The sequence below is a fragment of the Balaenoptera ricei genome, chromosome 6 (assembly GCF_028023285.1).
Source record: "Balaenoptera ricei isolate mBalRic1 chromosome 6, mBalRic1.hap2, whole genome shotgun sequence".
Lineage (NCBI taxonomy): Eukaryota > Metazoa > Chordata > Mammalia > Artiodactyla > Balaenopteridae > Balaenoptera > Balaenoptera ricei.
In genome coordinates, this window is record NC_082644.1 from 112246283 (window position 1) to 112263702 (window position 17420).

At 40.7% G+C, this 17420-nt stretch overlaps 1 protein-coding gene across 1 annotated transcript in view; it reads right to left on the reverse strand.

Moving 5' to 3' along the window:
• PSMB7 (proteasome 20S subunit beta 7) overlaps window positions 1-17169 on the reverse strand; it is a 56488-nt gene extending 39319 nt beyond the window's left edge. Inside the window, exons 1-5 of the mRNA XM_059926567.1 lie at window positions 17077-17169; window positions 16550-16643; window positions 15675-15772; window positions 14103-14243; window positions 8370-8485 (exon numbers count right to left, since the gene is read on the reverse strand). Coding sequence (XP_059782550.1) covers window positions 8370-8485; window positions 14103-14243; window positions 15675-15772; window positions 16550-16643; window positions 17077-17138 — 511 coding nt within the window. The 5' untranslated portion in view covers window positions 17139-17169. The remainder of the gene's footprint in view (window positions 1-8369; window positions 8486-14102; window positions 14244-15674; window positions 15773-16549; window positions 16644-17076) is intronic.
• Window positions 17170-17420: the final 251 nt, after the last annotated feature.

Here is a 17420-nt window from a genome sequence, read left to right on the forward strand (position 1 = left end):
CCATTTTCCTGAAGGAGAAACCAACACTCACAGCCAAACAACTAATAAATGTTGGACTTAGATCTGAACCCAGTATGACTACAAAGACCAGCTCTTTTCACTATCCCACCCTACCTCAGAAAATTAAAAACGACTCCAGAGCAACACATGCAGGGGAAAAGCACACAGTGCTTTACAGAGCGTGTTCACACACGTGACATGGCAGCATCCCAATAACCCAGTGACCTTCAAGTCAAAAAAAATCAGCTTCTTTTTAGAAATGAGGGGTTTGAGGTTCAGAGAGGTTAGGTGATGACTAGCTCTGGTCAATCAGGGCTGTGACTGAAGCCAGGGCTTCCATCTTTTTCTCTAGGATTCTAGGTAATACCTCAGCTGGTTACAGAAAAGCCGGCTCTGGGTGGTCACTGGCTGTACAGACAAAGCTCCCACCAGGATGGGGTTCCCGCCACTGCATAGTCCTTGACCCACAGAGAGCAGGGGACAAGACTCACTCCAGTCCTGATGGAGACCCATGCTTACAGAACGCCTGCACAGTCACCCGGCCCACACTAGTCAGGAAAAAGAATTTCCAGCTCAGGAAAAAGAATTTCCAGCAACACTAGAGCTACAAGGTCATGTGCCCTCTGAGAAGGCTTTTACGTGGGTCGACGAACTAAATACAGTGCTGCTGAGTTCACATCTGATTTCAGCGTTGAAAATGAATGTGGAAGAAATATTTGCCATCTTATAGTGCACTGATTTGATACAGCACAGGACAATGTTTCAAATCGAGTCATGTGGAGATAACAAAATGTCTGCACAAAGGTTGCACTTTAGTGTAAAAATATGGAGAAATGGCAGGTCTGAATTCCCTACTGATGTTCCTAAGTTCCAACTTAATTCTAAAACTCCTCTTTGCCCACAAGGTGAGACATCTGGTATGTTTACTACTCTGTCCTGAATCTTTTTAATTGCTAGGGGGCTCTGTAAACTGGGACTTAAGAGGTACATTCCAGTAATTAGGAAATTGTATAACCAGTTTATCTGGAGATAGAATTTTACCTGGACGGCCCTGGCAGTGACCCAAAGTCTTCCCTAATGGTGCATATCAATGTTTATTCCTTAAGTTAGTATTCCTAAATTGTCCAAGGGCCTCATTTCCAGGAATGTCGTGCTTTAAATTTCATTCATATTAATTCTCTATGTGAATAAGTGGGCAAAATAAAAATTTTATATATGTTGCCAATGCAGCTACAAGGAACACTGCCAAACTAACAGCAAAAGATGGTCCCCAAGCTTCTCCTGACAGTACTTCAGTTTGCTTAATAAAGAAAAGCTGGCAAGTTAAAAGAATAAGCTAATTAATCTGAGAATTAAAAGAACCCGTATTTTGTCTATAAAAAAAAACCATAACCCTTTTCCCTTTCTTAATAAAGAAAAGTCAAAAATCTTGCCTGGTTTTTCACAATCACACTAATCAATCACCTACAGTCTCTTACAAATTATTTTCTTTAAAAATAAATAATTAAATGAAACCTAAGGGGTCCTTTCTTCTTCCTTTTTTTTTTTTTTTTTCTTTCTTCGTTTTTGAGAATGGACCAAAACACATTTGGTCTGGACCACATGCCACACACTACTCACAGCAATAACAAAGCCAAGGGGGGAAAAGCCACAGAGACCAGGGTTCTCATGCCAGATCATGCATCTCCAGGCTGTGTGACCCCGGCATACCTCTCTGAGCCTCAATTTCCTCGCCCTCAAGACAGGGGTGATAGTACCCACTTCACAGCGGTGCAAAGACTAAATCAGTCAAGTGTCTCACAACAGTTGCTGGCGCTGCAGCTGGCAAGCTGCTGGACGAACGCTGCTATCATTATGGCCAACACCCCGTTCACAAAAAAGGTTTTAGGACAGAAGCTGTCCGAGGGCCACACCACGAGGAGTTTGATACACTCTTCTCTTAAGCAAACCCTCTGGAAGGCAAGCCCTCAGCGAGGAGGCTCCTGGACACTGTGCTCAAGGAGCTGTGCCAGCATGTTAGAGATGTGCAAGACAAGACAGGTGTCTTCTATTCAATGTAAATTAAGAGTAGCCTTCAGGCGCCTGGCTAGTCGCCAATACAGGCCCATGGGTAGACAAAATGTAGACACCCTTGTCTTACAGGTAATTTGTAGCTTCCAGCTCTTACTGTCAAATCACTCAGGAAAAAGAAAAGATTCATTACAAAGTTGTATTTTTATTTCTCATAATAAAAAACGCCTACTTTCACTAAAACATGAGAATTTACATGAAATATTCATTTTCTCACTTACACCACACTTACGGAAAGCCTCAATCCCACAGGGAATGTTAACGTTCTGTGGGCACATTTCAGTTAGGAGGGCCTTCTATTTTATCTGTAGTTGGAGGTTTGGTTTGTAGCTCACCCAAAATAAGTCACATGAATTAAAACAAAACCACCAACTTTTGGCACTTCTGGGGTTCTCTCTCAACATCCATCTCCCCATCCCCTCAAAAAAAAAAAAAAAGGGAAGAAAGAAAAACCACCACCACCTCCATAGAAGCCAGAACTCCTTCATCAGGAGGAAAGGCAGCGCGGCACACCTCGCACAGCAGGGAAGGAGGCATCAAGCCCCGCTCAAAAGTGAACAACGGCCAAAAGAAACTGAAAGAACGGCAAAGACAAAACCAGGACAGCACAAAAACTGTATTTTATTTCACATTCTCCGATAAAAGGCACCCCTTCACAACGGACTTGGATCAGAAAGAAACGAAATATAAAATTCATGTTGTCTTCAGGTGGTAGAATTGCGTATAATTTTTTAAAATTTCCTTTGATACTATAAAGCTGTTTCAGTAAATACTGTTTTTAATACGCAGGAAAGAAAATCCACACAAAGAGCAGTCGAAAATATGCCACACAAATAAATGCCCCTTGGGAATCTGTATAAATATTTTTAGTATTCAGAAGCAAGACTTAATAGCTTAATGAAGTAACATCTGTAAGATGATAAAATCAAAGCAGCTGTGATGAGCTCTCGGGCTTGCTTGAGCTGAAAGACAACTCCCAGCTTTGCTGCTTACAGGCAGGGCAGCAATGGGCAGGTTAGTAAATATAAGTTTCAGGTTTCTCATCAAAAGAAGGTAATGATAGCATCCCTTGCACAGAATTTTAACTGAAAATAATGTGATGGCACCAGCAGACACCGGCACAGAGACACTTCCAAATATGCTTTAAATTTAAAATAATACTAAGCTTTAAAAAAAAAAAAAAAAAAAGACCTATCACATATGCAGTGCTTTGTGCTGTTCTCTTACGGCTCAACTGGAGCCACACAAATGGAACACAATCTAAACCAACTCTACTCCAGGGGTACTGTAAACTGTTCATAATAAACAGCAGTTAAGGTTTCTAACACTAGGTTTCACACATGCTTTGGCACAAGCAAGTTAGAGAATCAGAAAATTAATTCACCATCAAATATCCACTGAGTCATACAGGACTCCGTGAGACTCCGGGAGTGAGACAGATTCTACTGACAGAGATCTCAGATTCTTACAGGGGCAGGAAGGACAAGAGCCAGGGAAAGTAGAGTCTGGACACGGTTGAAATCCTGGAATCAAGCTGCACACCAAATTACTGGAGAGGGACTTGCTAACAGCCTGGGGCAGTCACGAGGGAATGGCTTCTGGGCTAGATCTTGGATGATGAGTAGGAACACTCCGGGCAGAAAACGCATTTCTGAAAGAAGGCAGCACAGCAGCAGTGGGGGGTGAAAGGCAGTTCAGAGGAGGGCAAGGGGCCTGTTGCCACAAACACCTAAGGTACATGTGGAGGAGGAAGAAGAAAAAGGGTCTAGAGCCAGACTGGAAGGAAGATGACCCCGGTGGAGGAGTTACTGCAACACTGTCCTGCAACACTGTGGTCAAGAGCCGGGAAGGAACTGGCACTGAGGAAGACAGGAGAGGATGGCCAGAGACCCCGCATGGGGCCTAATGGCTGGCTGGTTTCTGAGTGCTCTCTGTGACGACCGTGGCCATCCCTGTGCCATTGGACCCATGCACACATTCAACATTTCTGGCCAGATGTAATCTCCCTCTCTGCCTCTAGACTTCCCACATGCCAATCCTCCTTCCGACAGCTGTCAGGCTGCTCTAACAAGCGAATCTTATCCTATCATCCCCTGGCTTGAAAAGAGTAGATGGGAACCTCCAGGACAAAATCAAACAACTCAGCCTGTACCGTCAGGACTCTCTCCGGCCTAGCTTTCCAGCCTTGCCTCTGCCCCACCCTCCTGAACGTCTGTACATCTTCATCCCTCTACATCTTCTGCTGTGCCCCCAACATGGAACACTCCCCCCACCCACTGCACTCGCTTCACCCATCCAGCAAACTCTGGCCTTTCAGTTCTTTGACCATACTGGTCCCTTGTGCACTGCAGGGCCTGTAAATTCCTTCCTTTGGGGGTAGGGAGTAGGGTGGCAAATTCCTGGCTAATTCCTACTTATCACTCAGGTCTCAGCTTAAGTGTTAAGTTTTCCCCATCTTTCACCTACCAGACTGGCAAGAATATCCAAAGTAGGAGAGTTTATAAGAGAAAGGCATTCTCATATTCTCTTGGTGGAATACAAACTATTACAATCTTTTTGGAGGGCAATTTGGCAATAGCTCTCAAAAGGTAAAATGCACTGTATGACCAGCCATCTGTCACTTTTTGGGGCTGCCCAGTAGCTATACTTCCTTTCTATGTCTGGGGAACCCCCCCCACCTTATAAACGGATGACTGAGCCTCACCAATCATCACCAACCAAGCACCCACTCTTCCCTATAAGGAACTGTCGGACAGTGACCACCCTTCCCTATAAGGAACTCTCGGACAGTGAATGAGATGGCAGGAAGCCTCAGTTCCAGATGAGGCAGCCAGAGCAGCAGAGTGACCAGCGAGCCAGGGCCTGTGCCAGCTGGGCCAGCAGTGTGGTCTGCAGCATTCTGCCTTCGCCTGCAATGGCCCATTCTGCAGCATTATTTCTGAAACTGTTCTTGGCCCCAAACCCAGTTCCTGCCCTCCTATTCTCTGAGCCACCTACTATCCTTTAAAAATTAAAAATTCCCCCTTTCTTAAATCATCCAGTGATTCTAATGATTACAACAGAGAATTCTGAGCAATACATGCACACACTCTAATCCAGAACTCCACTACTAGGAACTTGTCAGATGTACTTACACAAGTACACCAAGACATATACTCATCAATAGGATAATGGGTCACTAAATCATGGTAGAGACATGTAATACAATTTTATGAAGGTGTTGTTGTAGATTTGATATAGATCTACAAGCACTGATACAAAAACTTCTTCAAAACAAGTTAATAGTAATGGAACAGTATCTACAGCATGACCTCAGCTGTGTATTTTTAATAGGGATAGACAGATAGATGACAGATGACAGAGATATATATAGGTGGATCATAAAACATTTTCTGAGAAAAAACACAATAAACCCTTAACAGTGGTTACTTTGGGGAAATATGAAAGAGACTTACTTTTCATGTAATACTTCTCCCCACTTGAATGTTTTGTCATGTTCATAAATTACTTTCATTAGAAAATGTTTTCATGTCACTTGCCCAGTAAGGACTTCCCAAACACCCATTATCCACATGCTCCTTCCTGTATTCTCTCTTATTACTGTTTTTTTCCTCCAGAGCACTTAGCACAGTGCATTCTTTTAGATTAATGTGTATTTACTTAATTCCTATCTCCCGCAAGAGGCTATAAACTCTGAGGATAGGTGCTGTGTTGACCACTATATTCCCAGTGCCTAGCACATAGCAGATGCTAAATAAATATCTGATACATGAATGAAAGTAACTTATCCTTCTTTTAAGATTCAGCTCAAGTGAAGTGAAGCTTTCCCTGAAATCTTCCAGTTTAGACCCTTTCTCCCTTGGGCCTCCAATGGCCTTTGTACCTACTGCCCTTGTCAGTTTATACATCTATCTCCCCCATTACACTGGGAATATGTTGAGGGTAAGGATCCAGACATTCAACCTCTCTCTGTGGAGCCTGCTACAGTGCTTTTACACAGAAGGCACTCAAGAAATAGTTGATAAATGAACAGATGAACAAACAAACTAAACCTCATAGTAACAACTTACTTGTGTATCTAAAATCAGGTGTTACTGATGTCTTGCTCTTCTTAATCTTCTTAATCTCTTATGAAAGCAAAACCAGACTGTGGAGAGTGATGATTTCTGAGCAGAAGTATGCCATAAAATCAAAGCTGTGGAGCCATCACCCTGGACTCACATTGGACTTGGAGGGAAGCAAGATCACTGTCAGCCAGGACAGAGCACAAAGTGGAGTTGCAGGAATGAAATGAGCAGACACAAATCTGCTTTACTCACTTTCAACAACTTTTCCTAAATTCAGGATTATGCTCATAAGACAAATTACTACAGTTCAAAAGCAACAGAAACCAATTCAATTTTTCCATCTTAAAAATGAAAAGGCTTTGTATCAATATTAAATTTCCTGATTTTGATGATTTTATCAAGGTGATGTAAGAGAACATCCTAAAGGATTTTGAGATAGAGGGTTACAGTGTCCGCTATTTCCTCTCGAATGGCTCTATACACCAAAAAATAACAATAATGTATGAGAGTGAGCAAAAATGTGGTAAAATGTTAACAACTGACAAACACGAGTAAAGGGTATATATGACTATTCATTGTACATTTTTGTTACTTTCCTGCAAGTGTGAAATTTTTTTTTAAATAAAAAAAAGAAGAAATGAAACTACTTAATAGAAAAGGCTATTCCACCTTTACTGCCATTTAAAGGCATCAAACGGGGGGAAATAAAAACAGTACTTTGATGGAAATAACAAATAAAATGGAACAAAGCAATTCAGAGCAATTCTAAAATTACTGTTAAGTATCTTCATTTTAAAATAATTATTCCATATGGTATCTGGGGACAAATCATTCTTCTCACAAACATGGAACATCTGTTGCATACAAATCTTATAAGAGGCTTGTGTATTACACGGAATGGAATAGCAAAGTCTCAAGCTAGCAATTTCCAAACTATTCAAGGCAGCCATTATTCCTGGCTCTGCAGAGTCAAGATACCAAGACAAAAAATGCAAAAGGTAAACAACAGCTGGAAAAACGCCAGCTACAAATGACCTGTTCAAGTTACTGGACATATGCAATTTCTTTCTTTTTTTTTTTTTTTAAAGATTTATTTTTGATATGGACCATTTTTAAAGTCTTTATTCAATCTGTTACAATATTGTTTCTGTTTTATGTTTTGGTTTTTTGGCTGTGGGGCATGTGGGATCTTAGCTCCCTGACCAGGACCCGCACCCCCTGCATTGGAAGGTGAAGTCTTAACCACTGGACCGCCAGGGAAGTCCCTGGACATACGCAATTTCACTCAAAAATTTAGCATGAAAGTTAAATTCGAAACTCCCAACTCTTCTAAATATAATTTTATCACTTTTTTTTAGTCATTTAAAAAAAAGTACTCTTATCCAGCATTTAGAGCTAAAATACAAATGTACAAGGCTGATCTAAAAAGTGTAGCTACTGTTTATAGGCCAGGCACTGGACCAGATGCTTTATATACATTATTTCTAATCATTATAAATAACCTGCTATGCATGGTAGGTATTACTGATACCATTTCACAAGTATGGAAATCAAGGTTCAGAGAGGACTTATATGCCCAGGATCCCTCAGAGATTAAGTGGCAAAGAGGAACTCTGGTCACTCTAGCTTAAAAAAAAAAAATCTCTGCATGTACCAGGCCTATTCCCCCAGTGAGGCCTCCACTCTAGCCTTCCCTCTGCCCAGGAGGCCCTTCCACTCAGACCTCACCTTCTTCATGAACCTACTTTAACCTTCTCAAGTCCCCTTGCACTGCATTAACATTTTTTAACTTTTTGTTTTGAGATAATTGTAAATTCACATGCAGATGTTAGAAATAATACATCACGTTTTTGTACACTCTTGACTCAGTTTCCCACAAAGGTAATATCTTACATAACTGAAGTATAATATCACCTGCATTGTTTTTTTCTCCTACTATTTATCACTTTATAACATATTATAAATATATTTATAATTGCTGCTGTTATTGTCTGTCCACCCCCACTAAAATATAAACTCCCTGCAGGCAAGAATCTTTATCTAAATTTTGTTCACTGCTATATCCCAAGCACATAAAACAGGGCCTAATCCCTAGGAGGAACTCAATAATACTTGTAGAAGGAATCAAAGCACTGTACTGCACTGCCTCCTCTATCAGGAAATAAACCGACTTTAAGAGACCACCTTAGTAAATAAGAGGATTCTGAAACATCAGGGAAACATTACACTCACCCATGGTGACATAAGGCAACTTATCAGTTGATCCATGAGGATAGATGCTGTAGAGGTGAGGTCCAGTAACATCTACTCCCCCCAAAACTAGGGCTGCACCAATGTAACCTTGATACCTGGTGATCAGAGTATGCATAAGAAAAAACAAAAATGAGTCTACATTGCATCACTATAACTTAACCGAAAGTTGTATTTGAAGTCAGACAATAAAAAGCTTTTCTTACACTACTACTGCTTCATTAAATAATTACTGTTTTGAAGGGAAAAAAATAGGGAATGGAGCAAACATACTTGAACATCTACTATCAGCCAATAAAAACTGTAAATTGTGTGAGGCACTCCATGTACCTTACATAATCTTAGTCTCACAACCCCCTTCAAAAGAAGACACTATAATTCTCATTGTAGAGAACAGAAAACCAACCCAAAGACATTTTTAAGCCTCAGAGCCAAGCTTGGCTTACTCCCAAGATCAGCACCCCTCCCATCATACCTCTCTGTGTTTAGCAGATAAGCTCCCTTCCAAGTCAACAGTGAGTTGTTGCTAAACTAAAGCTGTTCAAATTATCAACCTTACCATAGCCTCACAGGAAAATAGCTAATGTCAAAACACCTTTCCCTTGAATAAATCCACAAAATTATGACAGATATGAGCTCATACTGAGTAAAAGAAAGAAGTATTTCATCATGCAGGGAAGTGAATGAAGTAACTACATGACAGCCTATAAAACCCATTGCTCCTGCCCACAGTTTAAAGCTGTATCTCTCAGGAACATGGGAGAGAATACATTTTCCACCTCACCCCCACCTCTGTTTAATTCTGCACGTATTTGCTCCTTTGGACCCTCTACTTAGTTGGTTTTCCACTTCTATAGATTGCTTTCCTTGTATCTGGTTCAATTTTTTACCATTAGAACTGCTATGCTAGATAAACATGCTGAATTTAAAGTTCTCCACCGTGAGCCTTTAGCTCTCTGGGAAGAAAAATGAAACCAACACATGCTGAATTTGCCTAATGATACAATCATTAAAACTGATAAAAATAACACAAGAACCAATCAAAGTCATAATTTTAGATTGTCTGAGACGTAGCTACCCATCAGAAAGCGCTCAAGGTCGAGTCCAATATTTCCCGTGTCCCTTGATTACCAATTTATTATTTCAAATCTTCCGTTTATAAGTGAAAAAATAAAGAGCAGGAAAGGATTTTAAAAGCAGCCTCAAGAAGGAACAGAGGCCCAGACAAGGGAAGAAACTGGTCCTAAGCCACATGAGCTAGCAGAAGGGTCAAGACTAGATCCCAGCACTCTGGGATGAGAAGCCAGAATCACCAGATCCACCACTCCCACCCCAGCCCAGTGCTTGATCCACTATATCAACTGCCTGCCAAACACGCTGTTTAGTTAAAGTCAATTAATAACCAGCTAGCTCCCTTCCAAGCTAAAACATAATCTGTTTGATGCCTTTAGAAGAGTCTAAGATATTTTGGCAAGTCAATGAAATCCTTAAAAATGGATCCAGAAATTCTGTCTCCAGGAATCTAATTCTATTGATATAAAAGGACAAATATGCAGAAATGAATGCATAAGAATGTTTTTTGCGGTAACTGTTTATGATGCTAAAAAAGGGGAAACAGAATTAGCTAAACTAATACAGCTATACAATGGAACACTACACAATCGTTAAAAACCATGCTGCATTTTTCATGCACTACTGATGGTAATCTTTCTCAAGGACAATTTTGGCAATATATATTAAAATGTTAAATGTGCCTACCTTTGACCCAGCAATTCTACTTCTAGGAATTTATTTTAGAATACAGCTTAAAGAATTAATAACACAAGTACCTAAAGATTCTATATTCCAAAGGATTGGCAGAATACCTTACAATACCTTAAATACCTTAAAGCAAGCAATACTTTTAGTCTTCAAAAATTGGTTAATAAAATAGATTACTGTGATCCAACAAAAATTAGGATACCGATCTATGGTTCTTAAACTTTTGGGGGCACAGACCCCACAGAAAAATTGATTAAAATTGTGGAACCCTCGCCCATAACAAGTGTACACACACAAATTTTTCACTATTTCAGGAGAGTTACAGGTCTCCAGAAGTCCTCCATGGGCTCAAGGTAAAATCTCTGGATGCCGAGCTCATCTACTGATGGGAACAATATTCACAATATACTGTTATGTGAACAGGGTCAGTTACAAAACAACACATATAGCAGGATTCCATTTTTGCAAATACATACATGAGTATACATGCCTAGTATAAAAGGTCTAAAAATAGATCTCAAAGATTCACAGTGTATGTGCTTAAGTGGCAGAGTGTCAGCTGAAATCTACTTGCTTCTTTTCACATTTCTATAGTGTCTGAATTTTTTACAATGATCATACATTACTTTTACAATAATTTATAAAAAGGTTTTCTTTTTGAAATACTCCAACATGGAAACTACTGAAGAGGCACTGGTAGGTGAAAAGATTAGGTTACATTATGGGACAGAAAGCACAACTATGATCCCTTTTTTTTTTTTTAAGTTTTTAAAAATTTATTTATTTATTTATTTTTGGCTGTGTTGGGTCTTCGTTTCCGCGCGAGGGCTTTCTCTAGTTGTGGCAAGCGGGGGCCACTCTTCATCGCGGTGCGCGGGCCTCTCACTATCGTGGCCTCTCTTGTTGCGGAGCACAGGCTCCAGACACGCAGGCTCAGTAGTTGTGGCGCACGGGCCCAGTTGCTCCGCGGCATGTGGGATCTTCCCAGACCAGGGCTCGAACCCGTGTCCCCTGCATTGGCAGGCAGATTCTCAACCACTGCGTCACCAGGGAAGCCCTATGATCCCATTTTTATAGAACAAAATATGTATTATTAAACATAGGGAAAACCTTGAAGAGTGTACCATAATCTGTTAGCACCGACTGCTTACAGGTGGTAGAAATTGAGATAATTTCAATATTTTTTAATCTAAATCTTCTAGCTTTTTTACTGTGAACATGCACTTATAATACGGAAGGAAGGGAGGAAGGGATGATCAAGTGAATGAACGAACGAATAAATAAATTTAAAAGACTAGGAGTATATACAACCAGCCAAAATGTGATTCTCGCCTATTTTTTCTTTGGGCTTTACTGTATTTTCAGAATTTTCTACAATGAATATATAGTATTTTTGTAAGGAAAAAAAAATACAATATAATAAAATAAAATTTTAAAGCCTCTACATATTCAAATAGTTTCCAGAATACAGAATAGTATATCAAAGATTTCTGCTAGAGTCAACAAGAAGGCTCCATGTGCAGAAGGAACAAGTATCACAGATATCTTCTACATATAGCCACCACAGAAGTAAAATAAAAGTACTGCTTAAGTAAGGAAAAAGACGTCCACTTCTGTTTATCAAACCCTCTTTTCTCACTTATTCACAAACAAGGAAATGGATTATTCAGGGGGAAGAAAACAGCAAGAGTACACCTTGTATTCTTTTTTCAGCCTCTGAATGAGGATCTAACTATGTATCAGGCCCTGTGCTAGGCATTGCATAAGCCTTGTTTCTTTATTCATTTCCTCCCCAAAAGTTAGAGAGACAGAACTATTATCCCCATTTTATTGAGGAAGAAACTGAGACTAAGAAGGGTGAGGTGAACAGCCCAAAGTTACACAAATGTAAGCACTGTAGACAGGTTCTGAAGCAAAGTTCTAAAGTCAAATCCTATGCTTTTTTCTCTTGTACTAGTAACCCACTTTACGTAACTCAACAAAAATGTCAAAAGACATAAAGAACCATAATTATCCTGGTTTAAATTTTTGTGTTCTTCTCAAAACTTTGATAAAATTTAACTTTTACAAAGTATGTTAAACTAAAGATAATAAAACACTGAAAAAAGAGAATTTAAATTCTTGAAACATTCTAAAGAGATTAACAGAAACATCTGCTAGATTTAGCTAAATGCTAAATGACACTGCAAGCAATCTTGAAATATTTACTGCAATTTTACAAGTTTAAAAATTGTTTTAAATGTAATGCACCATACAAACCACCAGAGGGAGCTTTACATTTAAAATCAAAATCACAAATGTCTTCAGTTATCTTGACAACAGATGTGCTTTAACCAGTTCTCACACTGCATTGGAAGAATTTATTTGATAGGCGATAATTCTCCAGGATTAGGATGATGATTATGTACATAAATAAATGGAAATCACTGACATAAAGGCTCAGTACAGCCAGAGTAGGAATTGGGTAGATATGGACTAGGCTTCCTGCCCATATGACTCATAAACCCTGGTATCCTCTGCTGTAAAATGGGAACTATTCTACCGGCCTTGCTGCATAGCTATATTAAACCTCATATCCACTTCCTGAGAGCCCAGGGGCCATGCTACACTTGTAGACGAAGACCTGCAAATTCACAGGAAGGCAAGGGCCAGGCAGGAAACAGAGAAGTGAGCCACGCAAGGACTGACAGGCCAGAACACACGCTCCCACTTCCAAAGGCAACAACGGCCGCTCAGTCCCACATTACCGCCCGCTTTATGAGCTTTTATCAGAAGAAGCTGGAAATCCATATTTTAAATTCAAAGCTCCCAGTTTATAATTGTTTGCCACTATTTTTTTTAAAACACTATGTGACCCAAATGAAATTTCTTTACAAGCTGAATATGGCCTGTGAGCTGCCAACTTACAACCTTTGCCTTCTGTTCCTGCTCCCCTTTAACTCTCACAGGCCTGGATGCAGCTGCTACCACTTGGGACAGAGATAAAGAAAATGTCTTGTGTAGGTTGCTTAATGAATGATGAGGACCAGAATAAAGGCCTGTGACCAACTTTTAAAAAAATTTTAAAAAGGTATCATGATACACATTCTCTAAAGAAGGAAAGAGGAGAGAATTTGTTAAAGCTAAGGTAGGTCACAAAAGGAGAAGCCAGGATTCCAACTCAAGACTAAATGTCCAGGCTATTTCCACTATACTACATTGCTTCTCTTCTCTTTATGAGAAAATGAGAAAATGGACTTAAAATTTGAAAACTGTCTAGACCTATACAAACACAAAGCGATGATGTGATCGTTAAGGACTAAAGAGAAACAAAACTACTAAGAGGAACTCCGTGGTAGTCAGCAGGGAGTGAAGGTCAGGTCAGGCAAACGATTGCATCTCTTTAAGCCTCACTTTGTTCACTTATAAATTAGAGATGTTAATAGCCCCTATCTCAGAGTTAAAGGGATAAAGTGAGATCATGCATAAAGCACTTAGCACAGGGCCTGGCACAAACAAATAAATGTTGGTTAATAGTATCGCTATTCTACCCACTTACAGCCAACTACAATATCATTTTTCATTTCACTGTTATCTTGCCCCTAAAAAAGGGAGAAAAAACAATCATTTGTGTTTGTGTGTGTTCACAAGAAGAACTCAAAGGTTCCTTCCAGCTCTTTCTTACTATGAACAAAAAAGGATTTTTTATCCAGCAATAACCTAAGCCTCAGGAAATGACTCAATTGGTCACATGTGATTCATTCATGAAAAAAAAAAAAAAACAAACCAGACCCCATAAATTCAAATACATTATCAAAAGCCGTATGAAATTAAAGTGTCTTTTTAGTGACAATTGATTTCTGGAATAAAATGTGTATTTCTTAATGCCTTTTCTTGAGCTTCCAGGCTTCCCTTGGCTGAAAATCTAAGGCATGAGAAAAAAATACTACAGAAATCCCCATCCTGGAACCTTACCTGAAAAGCATCTGCTTCAGCATCCGATTGGCCGTCACAACTCTGGGAAGGCGGCCAGTGGAAAGAGAGTGGAGCTCCAAGTTGGAAGAAATGAGCTGGGTTGTCATGTCTGTGTCCGCAGCTGTCCCAGCACCACAACAACTAAAAAATACAATTAGAAATGTAGCTGAAATTCAATTACCAAAGGGCTCAATTAGAAGTGGAGCTTCTTGGAAAACTTCCACAAAGTTCAGTGACATAGATGTTTCTGAGTACACCTGCACTGTAACTGCTCTAACCAAGCTTAAATAAACATAAAATTGAGAATGCACATCTAAGTATATGCAAATATATTTTCTGTAGCCCAGTGGAATATTTCAAATCATTAGTTTCTATGTTCTGAACAGAGTGTGCATTTTACTGATCCTAGAAAATATCCAAGTTGTACAAAAGAGCAAGGAATGTTAAAAGCTCTGCAATTTACACTTACCAAGTATTTAGTACTAGATACCACTCATTCCAAAGTGCTGAGAATAAAGAAAATATGACATAGTAATAGCACTTGATTTCAAAGTTGAGTGGAGGAGACATATAATACAATATAGTAGCATAGGTAGAAAATGCTGTAGGAAATTGGAGGAGAGAGCAGTTAACTCTGATCTTTCAAAAAAGGTTTCATTTGAGCTGGATTTGGAAGGACAGAATAAAAACACTATACAGAGAAGAAGAAAGGGCATTTCTAAGCAGAGGGGCTAGCAAAAGCAAGGGTAAAACAGCTTGGACATGTGGAGAACAGGGACATGAGGGAAATAGGGACAGCCCAGGTATAACTGGAACATAGAGTGATAGCAGCTAAATAGGATGAAAAGGTAAGCTTTCTGTGAAATTGTACAAGACCTTAAATATCATGCTAGAGTTTCGATTTTATCCTGAAAGCATGTGGAAATGTGAAAAATCTCTTGAAAAGTTTTTAAACAGGAAAGGAACATAATTAGATCTGTGTTTTACAAAACCCAATATGGCAGAAGAGTGAACAATACAGATAAAGAAAAGGCCAAAGGCAGAGGGACCATTTAAATGACAACTGCAATAATCCAGCTGAAAAAAAAGAATCCGAGCTAAGGCCTTAGTAAAGGGAAGGATAAAAGGGAGTGGATTCAAAAGGCACACAGAAGGCAGAACTGGGTACCAAATGAACTGAAGACTAAAGCAAAAAGAGGACTCGAGGGACTTCCCTGGTGGTCCAGCAGTTAAGACTCTGTGCTCCCAATGCAGGGGGCCTGGGTTCGATCCCTGGTCAAGAAACTAGATCCCGCATGCCGAAACTAAGAGCCTGCATGCCGCAACTGAAAGATCCCGCACGCGTGAGGGTGCCACAACTAAGACCCAGCACAGCCAAATAAATAAATAAATAAATATTTTTAAAAATAAAAAAGAGGACTTGAGGATGGCTAGCTCAGATGGATGGAAATGCCATTTAAGGGAGACAGAAAGAAAATACAGGCTGAACAACAGGTTTTAGAGAGAAAAAGTAAATTCAATTTTACCCCTGACATGTTTAAAAATGAGTTATTCAAACTAATCAATACTTACTAAATGTTAGGAGATATGAAGTGTATTTTTGAACAGTTCTTGTCAGCAACAACCATTCCTTCAGTTGCCCTTGTATCTGCTCCAAGAACTATGCCATCCTATTTTTAAGAAATATATACTTTAAAACAACTTCACATATACAATCCACAGTCCTCTACTCTAGTTTAGGAAAAACAATGTTGACCATCCCCTGCTCCCCCAACCACCCCGCCACGCGCTGAAATATTGTGCTATACTTTCGGCATTCAAGAAAAAGCTTATTAATAAACATCATTGGTTGAACCCTCAATAGGTAGTAGGAACTATCATTCCTGTTTTCAAATGAGGCTCAGAGATTCAGTGAATTCCTTACAAATCACAGAGCCAATATTAGAAAAGTCTGGATTAAGATGCAGAAATCTTTCCATTAAAATAGCCACATCTGTCAATTTCTTTTTAAAAGATGTCACTCTTTACCTTTAACAACAATAACCAGTTATCTCTTTTGACCCTTACAACAATTTAAGTCAGGAGTTATTATGTCCACCTGATGGATTAGAAAGTGAGGCTGTGAGAAGGAAAGTGACCTGCCCAAAGTTAGAGGCAGCAAAAAAGCTAAATGGTTAAACAAATCTTGTTTTCTCCCATTACATCATCCTGCTTCCTAAAGTAGTAACTTGACAGAAAATTGGCTTCCTGTCGAAAACTGCAGAGCAAAGAATATAAACTGCCGATAAATGCACAAAACTGACATAGTCTCTCCTAAAGGAGCTTTTCCTGATGTAGTACTCTGTAAGATGTGCCCTTCCTCACACAACCCAGAGAAGTAAAAGAGGCCAAGGGGCCTGGTTCCTGAAATTAGTTGACACTGCTGCTCTCAGCCTGTCCCAGCTTACCTTATAGACCACCCCTGCGATAGTCGTCCCAGTTTTCCGGGCCATTGGAAGCTTGGATCCTTTCTTTGCAAAATCGGCTTCCAAGATAGCATTTCTGAGAGCAAATGAGAGAAAAAGGCGTTGAAGGGCAGGACCACATTTGCGCCGCACTGGCACGAAGAGTTTCTAATAGGGAACTCGGGAGAAGGAAAAACTACTAGCATTTGCTTTCAAGCCCATCTGTTTCACTGGCTCCTCCCAACAGCAGGAATACTGTCCCGTTTTTCTGCGAAGGGAGCGTCTGAGAGGGGCCGCACCACCACCCCGGAGATGGAGGGTGTCCCGGTGCGCTGGGGAAGTGGAAGAGCCGACCCGGCCTCAGGAGAAACACGCTCAGGCCCTAATTCCCCTGAGTCACAGGTGCCGCGCGCCGCGGGCCCCGCCCTCCACCATTCGTTCGGACTTCCCGGCTCAGACCGCAACCCGACTCCGACCCCGGCACCGCATTCCCACTCCCGCCCTGAACCCGGCCCGGGACATGGCCACACCTGCGGCAGTTTTCGAAAGAGAAACCTCCAACCGGTCGCTCACACACTGACACAGCCGCCATCTTCCCGAAAAAGTATTTCCGGGCCGGGGGCGGGAGCAAACGAAAAGAGCCAAGCACTTCCGGCACCGCCGGCGACCTAGGGCTGAAGGGGCGGAGGAAGCTCCGCGCTAGGGTGATGGATCTTGGAGTTAGGGGCTCCTAGAGGAGCCTGGAGATGTTTGGCCTATAGCGCCCCAAGTGGCGAGGAGGAGAAACTGACACCTGGAGAAGCGGGGAGGGGGGAAAGGACTTACCCAAGGTGGGCACACCAGAGACCAGGCCTCCTGCCCACCAGACCAGAGC